At 43.5% G+C, this 12,282-nt stretch overlaps 1 protein-coding gene across 1 annotated transcript in view; it reads right to left on the bottom strand.

The window, feature by feature from the left end:
- LOC310676848 (uncharacterized protein) overlaps nt 1–11,782 on the bottom strand; it is a 45,229-nt gene extending 33,447 nt beyond the window's left edge. Inside the window, exons 1-7 of the mRNA XM_083439025.1 lie at nt 11,681–11,782; nt 10,439–10,613; nt 9,754–9,883; nt 8,028–8,096; nt 5,264–5,385; nt 4,385–4,525; nt 3,920–4,042 (exon numbers count right to left, since the gene is read on the bottom strand). Coding sequence (XP_083295151.1) covers nt 3,920–4,042; nt 4,385–4,525; nt 5,264–5,385; nt 8,028–8,096; nt 9,754–9,883; nt 10,439–10,613; nt 11,681–11,752 — 832 coding nt within the window. The 5' untranslated portion in view covers nt 11,753–11,782. The remainder of the gene's footprint in view (nt 1–3,919; nt 4,043–4,384; nt 4,526–5,263; nt 5,386–8,027; nt 8,097–9,753; nt 9,884–10,438; nt 10,614–11,680) is intronic.
- Nucleotides 11,783–12,282: the final 500 nt, after the last annotated feature.

Genomic DNA, 12,282 nt, shown 5'->3' with positions numbered 1-12,282 from the left:
CTCGGAGGTAACAGATTGGAATTGATCCCACGCAATTTGACTAGACAGGACTCTAGCACTCTCCCGCCCTGGCCCTGCTCCCACGGTGGCATCGACCTCTTCCCGAATCTGAGCGACTTTATCTGCAAAAAACTTTGCAAAATCATTGCAGGAGATCATGTGGCCCGTACTGGGCCCTGATGTAGCAGGTGGTTCCGCTAGATTGCGGACCACCTGAAAAAGTCTCCTGCTGCTGTTTTCTGCAGATGCAATAGAGGCGGTGAAGAAAGTCTTCTTCGCCGTCGCTACTGCCACTTGGTAGGCTCGACATTGAGCTCTAACCTGTGTCCGGTCAGCTTCAGAATGGGTCCTCCGCCACCGGCGCTCTAGCCGTCTCAACGATTGTTTCATTGCCCTCAGATCCGTGGAAAACCACGGGGCTGTCCGGGCTCCATGCAATCGGAGAGGGCGCTTCGGAGCCAAACAGTCAATAGCCCTGGTTAACTCCACATTCCAGCGGGCCACCAGGGAATCAGCTGAAAGGCCATCAACATGGGATAAAGCATCCCCTACCACTCTCTGGAAACCATTTGGATCCATTAAGTGGCGGGGGCGGACCATCCGAATCGGTCCCACCTCCCTGCAGAGGGGAAGGGTTGCGGAGAAGTCAAGTTGCACCAGGAAGTGGTCTGACCATGGCACTTCTTTTGTTTCGCTTTTACTTAGTGTCAGATCACCAACATCCATTGAGGTAAACACCAGGTCCAAGGCATGTCCGCGGCTATGGGTTGGGCCAAACTTATTCAGGGACAGCCCCATGGAGGCCATGCTTTCCACGAAGTCCCGAGCGGCCCCTTGTAAGGTCGTGTCGGCATGGATATTAAAATCCCCTAGGACAACCAAGCTAGGTGTCTCCAGGAGGACATCCGCCACGACCTGAAGCAGCTCAGGCAGGGAATCCTTGGTGCAGCGGGGAGGTCGGTACACCAGAAGGAATCCTGTACTGCCCCTATTGCCCAACTTCCAGAACATGCACTCAGAAAACTGGGTCTTCCCAATAGGACGCCTGGTGCAAACTAATGACTTCCTAAAAATCACTGCAACCCCCCCTCCCCGCCCACAAGGCCTGGGTTGCTGTGCGTAAGAGAAACCTGGTGGACAAGCAGCGGCAAGAACAGGCCCATCAGCTTCATCCAACCAAGTCTCTGTTACACATGCCAGGTCAAATCCTCCAGGTCAAATCCAATAGCAATGAAGAGGAATTGTTTGGTAATAAAGACATTTCACCCATGCTGTTTTTATTTATAATAATGTTTATTTTTATTATGTTCTATTTATTGTTAATGTTGTGTATGTGTACACCCAGTTAGTGGTATTTATTGATTTGGGGTTTTCTTTTCCCCCTTAGGCTTCCCTAAATGCAATACAAAAATTCAAAGATTTCTGTGTTTAAATACTACAGTTTTGTGTGTTTCCTCTAATAACTTTTGTACTCGACTAGGAGGAAATGCTCAAGCAGTGACAATGATGGAGATGGACTGTTCCCCTTTTCATCTGAGGAATGTTGGAGGAAATGATACCTCCTTGCTAGGACTGTTGTAGCTGGTACACCAACCAAAGTTGGTAAAGAGCACCCCAGAGGTCACCTGGGCCTCTAGTGACAATGATGGATCTTCATACCTGGTCCTTCAAAGAAGGGTGCATAACCCATCCAGAGGTATTACACAGCTCAAATCCCAGAACTGGGAGCTGCCTGTTTCTAGTCAAAATCCTTTCATGTGAAAACAAGTTCAGTAAACTTCAGGCCTTCCACAGCTATTTGATCCTCCACAGAGATTATGTATCACTCAATACACATAGCAATTTTTTATTCAGATTAACATAAGCAAAGACTGGTCTCTATCCAAAAAGGCATAAACTGACTGGGAGAGGCAATACTGGAATGCTTCTAAGCAGTGCTATTTTTCTAGAAAAAGAGGTGCTGGAACTCACACTGAACACCTCCCTTGTTCTCTTATAATGGCAACCGACCCATCTGAGAGGTGCTGGAGTTCCAGCTGAAAAAAAAGTCCTTCTTCCAAACTATCCTGAATCGAACAAAACTATTCAAGGGAGTATCTTACTGCAAGGGATATTACAATTTGTGAAATAAATACAGTGGTACCTCAGGTTAAGTACTTAATTCGTTCTGGAGGTCTGTTCTTAACCTGAAACTGTTCTTAACCTGAAGCACCACTTTAGCTAATGGAGCCTACTGCCGCTGCCGCGCAGCTGGAGCCCGATTTCTGTTCTCATCCTGAAGCAAAGTTCTTAACCTGAAGCACTATTTCTGGGTTAGCGGAGTCTGCAACCTGAAGCGTATTGAATTGAAGAAGAATGAAGTACAGTCAATATTATTTTCTTGCTAAAATGGCATCATAGAAGCTTGTTTTCTTTTGTTGAATCTCTTTGAATCCAGCTGCGCTAAGCAGCGCATTGTACTCTGATGCGGTTCGTTCTTGGCCTTCGGTAAGAAGCAGCATAATCACAGAGTATAGTTGGCACCTTACCGGCCCCTTTCTATCTTCATTGAGGACCATTTCCACTGTTAACACTCCACCACCTGTTTCAAAATACGTTTCACCAAGTTAGGACAAAGATATATATCATTAGCAGAAAATGCGCGACACTGTCCAGGAATTCAAAGAAACCAAAAAATATTATGATTTTCAAATGGATAGTGTAGTTTGTGAATTTCAGGGTTGCATACAGACACATGCACACACATACCAACTCAGTGCTTCAACCTGACCCAGGGAGCCAAAAGTCATGTTTTAGCCTGCCATCTTGATTCAAAATGGCTCCCATTGTCCAAACATCAACAAAGACCGCCGCCCCACCTCTGGAACCCTCATGCCAAGTTGGGTGATGATACCTTGAGAGGTGGGTGGACCTATGCCAACAAATGGGTGTTTTTTCAATTCGCCATCTTGATTCAAAATGGCACCAGACACCCAAACATCAGCTAAGTCCGCCACCCTCAGTTTGGTAACCCTTGTGCCAAGTTTGATCTCGAAAGGCAGCTGAACCCATAGAATACAGATGGACAGAAAGACATACCACTTTCCAAAATAGCAGATTACTTAGTTCAAAACTGCATAAGGAAAGAGTTCATCTGAATTTATCCAAGCATTCTGGGATGATCAGAAGCGATGCAGTTGAACCCGAGTGACATGGGCAAATGTGGGACAGTGCAGCAAGGCTTTGAGTAACAAGGGCCCAATTTCCATGGTACCTTTAGCTCTTCTGTCACTCTGCCTTCTCTGAAGAAAGGCCTGAGCCTCCCATTATTGTAGCGAGCAGGCTAGGATTAGTTCAATTTTAGAGTCACAGAGCTCGGGTTTATTTTGTATTCTGTTTTGACATTCTGCCTGCTTTCCCCCCACCTTTTACTCTTAATAAAGTTCCTTAATTTCTCTGCTGAAGTGTGTCTTATTGCCAATAGCCCCACTTGCCATATGTCCGGGTTTTCACAGACACTTTGCCGATTCAGTGAAAATCAGGCACCATTTTGCTACTCGATTCCCAGATTTGTCTGGGAAAACCCGGATATATGGCAGCCCTACACATGCCTAGATGCTTGGCACTTAGGACTGGAGTTGTAAGTGACCAGCAGAATCTGCAGAGTCAAGAGGGAGTGTTGACCATCTTTACACTGTAAGTAACATAAGAAGCGTTTGAAATGCAGTTGCTTTAGTGCATCCCAGGTCCCCTCCCATCTGGAGAGGCAGGAGTAAGTGGAAGGGCAGTGGCAGCTACCCATTGGCAGCACTGAGGGGCTGTTGTGTTGTAGTTGGGCAACGAAGGGTATGTGAGAGGCTCTCTTGGGCTTCTGCCCTTGGTTACTCCTGCCCCATCTTTGCACTGTTCATTGATCTGTTCACTGTATAAATACACATACCAGGTTTGCAGGCATTGTGCAGTCTGGTTAGTAGCTGCACACACTTCTCATCAGGCCAGTCGTGCAGGACCCTAGTCAAAATGTAGAGGTCAGCTTCTGGAATTGGGTCTTTAAAAAAGTCCCCTGTAATAGAATAGGTAGAAAATAAGCATATTTTCTTAAAGGAATGCAGTAATACCTCACTGTATCTTTCAGAAATCAACAGTTATTAAGGCCCAGCTGCTGCCTGCTGTTTCTTCTAGTGCATGGATGAGGAATCTGTGGACTTCAGATGATGTTGGACTCCCAACTCCCAACTCCCATCAGTCCCAGTCAGAATGGCCAATTGTCAGGGATGCTGGCAGCCGTAGTTCAATAGGCTTTGGAGGAGCACAGAACCCGATTCCTACCCTAGAGTTTTGCTATCTTGCTTGTTAAAAGAAGAATGATCGAACCAATGTAGGCTCTTGGGAAAACACAGTTTACCTTTATGGAAAGTAATCTGGTGATCTTGCGAGGACACATAATGGTTTTTTGCTTGTTCCACTATTTCAGGTAGGTCTAAAACTGTCACTGTAGAATTTGGATATAATGAAATATATTCCTTGGCACATGCCCCAGTACATCCTTGAAGGGAGAACAAAGAAAAAATGAAAATGTTGTGCACCTCAAAGCTTTATCCAAACACCCCTGTGCAAAAATTTAAGAGTAGCACATCAGATAGGTGACTGGCAACTTAGGGTTGAATGATGTCTGGTTTTCAACAGTATGATTATCACCAGCTAAACATCACAATATATACCATGATATACCATGATGTCTGAAATAAGGAAGGACCCATGGAGAAGGCATTTGCTTGTGTGCTTCTCCCACTTTCTAATTTGTCAGTTCTTTTATGCCAATTAAGTACCAAATTTCCAGGAGAAAAGCATGTAGATTCCAGCTGTTAGAGCATTTCATCTGTTGTTAGACCATTTCATCATGTGGGCTACACAAATTAAATGAGGATGCAAACAGCTGCAAATGCACAGTAATCTCCAGTGCGGACAAACCCTGTTTCTCCCATTGCTCTTGATACTGCAAGACTAAACACAAGTAGCATCAAAGTGCTGTTGTTTGAAAGATGTTAATGAGTTTCTATTTGTCTAATTCATTCTCTTGTTTTGCAACGTTCTTCCTGCTTGGCTTTCTCCATCACTCACAGTCATGGACACTTTCAACTTTGAGTGTTATCCACTCCACCCATTTTTGCCTTCCCTTCACAAATCAGAAACACACCTGTAGCACTTTCTCATTTCTATTCTTCCTGCTTTATGATTTTGAGCTAGTAGTAAAGGACGATATTGTGGAATTTACAGCACTTACCTCCCACATCACAAACAAGTGGGAAAGGCGAAAGATCAAATGCAGTCATAATTTCTCGGCCAAACAGATGCCACTTTGCATGCATAGCACCCATGAAGATTTTTTGCAGCCCACTCTCGGATCTAGTAATTCAAAATTGCATTGGCATGTAAAAGACATGAATGTTTCATACAGAAATTGCTTCCAGACTAGAGCGATATTCCACAAAATGCTCTCGCTTTCCCATTGTTAGCTGCATGTAGACGTTTAGCAATTCTAAAAATGTTCACCCCTGTTGGTAGATTTTATTTTCTTTGGTCCGATCCTGTTATTCCCCACTTATACCAAGGGGCAGATTGTGAGCATATCATACTGATCCTGGCCTGACTGCACTGGCTGCCAATTAGTTTCTGGACCCAATTTTAAAGTGCTGATTTTACCTATAAAATCTTAACAGCTCTGGACTGCAATACCTCAAGAACCGCCTCTCCCCATACAAAGCAACCCAGACCCTGTGATCATCACCTGATCACATGAGATGCTGGAGGGCAGCAACATGAGAACAGGCCTTTTCTGTGGTGGCTCCCTGCTCTCCCTAGGGAGGCTCACCCACTGCCTGCATTACTAAAGCTTTAGGCACTGGGCAAAAACATTTCTCAAACCAGGCAGATTAAACATTCCATGGCATTTTAAATGTGTTTATGGGAAGGGGGTGATTGGCTTGTTTTGGTTTTGTTTTATTATGCATTTTGTGATCTCATTTTATATTTTTATGTTGTGAACCACTCTGATCTTTGGAAGAAGGGCAGCATACAAATTTAATTAATTAATGATGTTCCTATAATTCATTAATACCTCTTATAGGCAAAGGTAAAGGGACCCCTGACCGTTAGGTCCAGTTGTGACTGACTCTGGGGTTGCGGCACTCATCTCACTTTATTGGCCGAGGGAGCTGGCGTACAGGGTCATGTGGCCAGCATGACTAAGCCGCTTCTGGCAAACCAGAGCAGCGCACGGAAACGCCGTTTACCTTCCCGCCGGAGCAGTACCTGTTTATTTACTTGCACTTTGATGTGCTTTCGAACTGCTAGGTTGGCAGGAGCAGGGACCGAGCAATGGGAGCTCACCCTGTTGCGGGGATTCGAACCGCTAACCTTCTGATCGGCAAGTCCTAGGCTCTGTGGTTTAACCCACAGCACCACCCGCATCATAGGTTCCTATAATTTATCAATACCTCAGAATGGTTTGTTTGCTCAGCATTGGCACAGCTGTTCCATGCACTTCCATAACCTACTTCTTTGGTTAAACCCCACTTCCCAATTTAGAGCATGTCAAAACTTCAACATTCTTCTTATTACACTTTGCAATAGTCTCGTCCCTCTTTTATTTTTTACAGACTTTTTAAAAAAAACCCACACACAACAAAACAAAACAAAGTGAGACAGTCATCGTGTCACGTGCAGGTTTACAATGCAGGAACTTTGAGCTACGGCACAATGAAATGAAAACTTTCACCCATCATGAAGACACAACTGAAGCTAGTGAATGAAGTGCTTTGTCTCTTGCATTAATGTAACAAATTAAAATCTGAGAACGTAACTGTATCTGTCTGAATTACTTCCCTAAACATGTTGCATCGCTGGTTGCATTCTGCACAAGATCTTTGAATATTTGGCTCCTTAATCATATCTGAATAAATATTGTGTGTGCATTTTTAATCTATATTATAGTTAAGTTGTATACAAATGCCAATAAATGATATCGCCTGTTAAGGATTTAACACAGAGAAAGAGGGAGGAGAGAGGGGATATTCTCTCTAATGAATCCTTAACACTGTCCATTCAGGACCCCTGAACGCAACGAAGGGCTGAAATGGAGTCTTTTATCTTCCTCATCAGCAACCCTTGACATTTTCTGACACATGCTTTCAGATTCTCTTTCCCAACTATCACAACATTCCAACTTCAGGAGTTGTTAATTGGCACAGGACCTCTGTGCTCCACCAGTAACGAGAGCTTGAACATCTACAGTGGTACCTTGCAAGACGAATGCCTCACAAGACGAAAAACTCGCAACACGAAAGAGTTTTTTGTTTTTTGAGTTGCTTTGCAAGACGAATTTCCCTATGGGCTTGCTTCACAAGACGAAAACGTCTTGTGCCTTTTTCTTAAAACCGTCAATGCATTCCTATGGGAAACCGTCAATGCATTTCCTATGGGAAACCGTGCTTCGCAAGACGAAAAATTCACAAGACGAAAAAATTCGCAGAATGAATAAATTTTGTCTTGCGAGGCACCACTGTAATTCCAATGCAATATCCTGATGCACATACCCAAAATGAGGTGCAGATGCATCTGGTCTGAGCATAGACTGATCTCTGGATAATGGCAAACTGCATTGTACCCATGATAAGACTCTGAAAAAGCCATTTGTGGAGACCAGATGCAATTATGCTTCAATACTGGAGCATAGTGGAGGCAAACCAGGATATTCTGCACAACTAAGCTGCATAATATAAGCCCTGGTTGCAGACGTCACCCTCACACATGCATAAAACAGGAACCCAAGTTTGGCATGTGGTAAGAAATTTCCCAATAATCTGATAACATTTGGAGAGGGGCATTTCAACAATGAATAGAGAAAACACTGGAACTGTGAATACAAGCAAGCAATATGTTTCACACAAATTGCAACGGCAATGGTCACTTTGACAAGAAGCATCCCAGGTTTCCTCCATTCTTCCAAAATCAAGATCTAGAAAACCTTTTATTTTTATTTTTTTTACCTGTTAAGAGCATCAAAGCAATCGTTTCCTGAAATGCCATATACTCTATCAGTCTGACTCTTTCCTTCTCTGGAAAAGAATATTTGTTTTAATTAAATGAAAACTGAGTGGCGCACACACACTCATACCATTATCATGTTATCTGTCTTTTTAATGAAAGATTTATACTATTGTATAAACAGTTTAGAGGGTTTTTTTAAATTAAGCAACATATAAATATTGCCAAATAAAGTACATTAAAAAAATTATATGTGTTGTCAAGGTTGACTAACAATCACAGGTTTGTTTGTTCATGACATGTATATACCACCATGTAACCAGAGTTCTCTGAGTAGCTTACATATCTCAGTGATTCCAAATCTATTTTTAAATCTCAAATTAGTCACCAGAGAAGAATTGAACCAATTTCACCTGGATGTACGTATATATTCTTAGACTTCTAAGCAGTTAACATAAAACAATATAAATTATTAATTAAAAGTAACAGAAAACCAAACATTAAACAGTGACCTAAATTTATCAACATACAATTAAAACTAACAGTTTGAATATAAGCAAAATAAAATAACTTATACTACAAAAATATATAAAAAGAAGAATGCTACACTACAAAAGAAAACCCCTTTCGCTTCCATTTTAGCAACATGCCTAATTGCAGTGTTGCTCTTTCCAATCATCGTTTAAAGTAAAATCGTAGTATTTTTTGCGACGGGGCACAATATTCCTCATTCACTTAAAATCTCTGGTAAGTGGTTTAGCAGATATTAAGAGATTAATTTTAAGCCAATCAACGGGGGTCCTGAAAAGGCACTCTGCACAAGGGAGACCGTGAACTCCACCCACAACAGTTATGTCAGGGCAGCTGCTGTAGACAGATGCCAGCAACATGCAGACAGAGAAAAGGCACAATGCTGCCCCAGCAGAGTCAAAAAGCAGTTGCAGTTCTGCCTGTACCTTTCAACAGATGAGCAACAGAAAGGGAAGCACTATGAGCTGCTCATCTGGAGTCAGCCCTGGTATGGAAAGGTAAAGGTACCCCTGCCCATACGGGCCAGTCGTGTCCGACTCTAGGGTTGTGCGCCCATCTCACTCAAAGAGGCCGGGGGCCAGCGTTGTCCAGAGACACTTCCGGGTCACGTGGCCAGCGTGACGAAGCTGCTCTGGCGAGCCGGCACCAGTGCAGCACACAGAAACGCCATTTACCTTCCCGCTATAAAGCGGTACCTATTTATCTACTTGCACTTAGGGGTGCTTTCGAACTGCTAGGTGGGCAGGAGCTGGGACCGAAAGACGGGAGCTCACCCCATCGCAGGGATTCGAACCGCTGACCTTCTGATCGGCAAGTCCTAGGCGCTGAGGTTTTACCCACAGCGCCACCCGCGTCCCTAATACAGTGGTACCTCGGGTTAAGTACTTAATTCATTCCGGAGGTCCGTTCTTAACCTGAAGCTGTTCTTAACCTGAAGCACCACTTTAGCTAATAGGGGCTCCCGCTGCTGCCGCACCACCGGAGCTCAATTTCTGTTCTCATCCTGAAGCAAAGTTCTTAACCCGAGGTACTATTTCTGGGTTAGCGGAGTGTGTAACCTGAAGTGTATGTAACCTGAAGCATATGTAACCCGAGGTACCACTGTAGTTGCATCTGGGCAATGGAGCTAACCAGCCTCGGCACTGTGGCACATCTTTAGGTGGCAGTTTCCTACTTTAGCGATATCCTTCTCCTCACCTCACAGAATCAGCCAAGTACTGCATACCCATATAGATAAATTCAGAACTGAACTTCAAGGAATGATACTGAGACTTCAAGCTTGATTTGGCAAGGTAGAGATTGGCAAGGTCGGTGTTTCCATAAAGAGCTTAAAAAGAAAAGGGACAAAAGATTAATGTTGTGGTTTTTTTTTTGCAATGATCTCCACAGCCCAAAGCCCTTCCCAATTATGCAGGAACAAAATGCATGAAATGACAGGCATGGCGGCATGAAACCCCCCCCCCCCAAAAAAAACCACCTGTAACCTGTTTAAAGTTTATACAACACTGCAGCTGCAAAAAAAGGGGAAATAACTACAGCTCAGTGGGAAAGCTTTTTTTATTATTGCTGAAGAGTAGGGTAACAATGCTTTAAAGAAACAAGCTTTTCCTCTTGAATACTCTCCAAAGTGATTTGGGAAGTTCTGTCTGCTGTGTGCTTCAAATGTGTCCTAAAAACTCAGATGTTTCGACAGGCTTATTTGAATGCTACTCTGTTCAGCTTCTGGTTTCCTGGTATAAATTTATTTACTGTATTCCTGATCTCTTTCTTGGATTGTATTCATTGGATTTTGGTTTATACGATTTGGTTTGGTTTGGTTTGATAATTTGGTTAACTGCTTAGGGATCTCCCCCAGAGATGCTAAGATGTAAGTAATACATACTTTGGTTGTCCTTCCTCTCCGCTTGCAGGTACTTTAAGCTCACACAGGCCTCCAGCAGCCTCTCCATCCCAAAGGGACTGGTACCCAGACGTTCGGCAATAGTCACTGAAGTCAGCGGTTCCTTGGACTCCATCAGCAGATCAAATACACCAAGCTCAGAAGCAGTAAACATAATCTGGATGCAAAAAGGAGTGAGGGAGTACAAAAGGAAAGAGTTCAAAATGGTCTATAGTTAGGAAGTTCTAGAAGGATGCTTTTGAAACAAACAAAAATGTCACCATAAATTATTGTGGCCCTTCAGATGGTGTGGGTTGTGACTCCCATTGTCCCTGATCATTGGCCATGCTGACCAGAGCTGAAGGGAACTGGAATTCAACAACATCTGAAGGGCCACTGGTTCTTCATCCCTGCTGTAGAAAATGCTGGCAAAAAGCACTGAGGGGAACAGAATTCTTCCAATTTTTGTTTCAGAGTGGTACAACAGGTTTGGGCAGAGGTTGACACTTCCTCTAACAGGGAAGCATCTCCACGGGCTATGCTTACTGAGTGAGCACAGAAAAACTGGATTAGAAAAAGGAGGAATTTGAGAAGGAAGTGCTGAAAAGGTTTTCAGCAAATCCAAGAAAACGTGTTTTAGTTTAGATTTTTTTTAAAGCTTAAGATTTAAAAAGCTGGGTTTTTTGTAATTTTGCAAAATATACTCGTTTACCACATGAAAGCTACTGCCTGATGTTATTTTTTATTTATTTAGCTTCCTAGTTTTCAAATGACTGACAATTTTGACAGATTTTTTACCATTATTGACCTAGCAGAACTGGACAACAGGGGCAAAGCAACTGCTTCTGAAGGCCTGGGCCACTCCCACTCTCAACGTGACTGGCTGTCTAAACTCCCAAGCTGCAAATTGTAACTCATAGTTTAAGAAGGGCCAGTGGCAGTCGCCCAAATCCTGAAATGTTCTGTGATTGGATATCATATATTGAATCGGAATGCAGCAGCTCAGAATCCTTCGTCCAGGCTCAAGTTCAGGCAAACAGAGACCACTGAATACATAACAGTCGAGACATTTCATTCCGAATCTACTAGACAGAGCCAAGCAGAGGGCGATGACAGGAATGTGTCCTGCAGCCGCCGCCCCCCTAACATAAATCCTGGCTAAGCCCATGATCCATTAACAAGCTGAAGGTTTGAAAGTCCCTGCAAGTTTTAAACTTTGCAGACTATACCCATCACAGATCTTACCTTTGGGATCATAAATGCATACTGGTGCTGAAACAAGATTTCCACAGCATCAGCGTATTCTGGAGCCCTCATTGTTCTTCACTGTGCTGCCCAAAACCCGACAGCCTGTGTCCGAAGAAAAGGTTCCTTTTGACAGCACCAAGACCTCTCTGCTTGTGATGTTGCTATCCAGTGTTAGCTGAAAGTGACCATAAATATTCAGGTAAAATCAAAGTAGACACAAGAGCCTTTGTAAAATGACTAAGATCAGAGCGGTTTATGGAAAAGTCCCAATCTGAGAAAAGGGCAGGCAGAGGTGGAAAATTAATTGCTTCCCATAAATACGGAGGTGAAATGATAACCAGGGAAATGTTAACCAGCTTCCTCCAGAAATGCCTGCAGGGTGAAGGGCCAGAGCAAAATTGATGCTAAACCAGGATAGGTAAAGGAGAACATGGGAAGATAGGGAAGGAAAGAAAGAGGCTGAAGTGGGAGGGAAATGAACAACTGGAAATTTCCTAGAGGAGGTAAAAAGAAAAAGAAACTCCTGAAGTCTCCTAGAAATGTAAAAAATGGGGGGGGGGGTGAGGAAGGGGTGAAGGGCATGTGGCTACTCACCTGCA

This window comes from Podarcis tiliguerta (genome assembly GCF_965153285.1).
Source record: "Podarcis tiliguerta genome assembly, chromosome: 4".
NCBI classification, from domain to species: Eukaryota; Metazoa; Chordata; class Lepidosauria; order Squamata; family Lacertidae; genus Podarcis; species Podarcis tiliguerta.
Note: the sequence above shows the minus strand (reverse complement) of the source record. Positions and strands in the feature narration are given on the sequence as shown.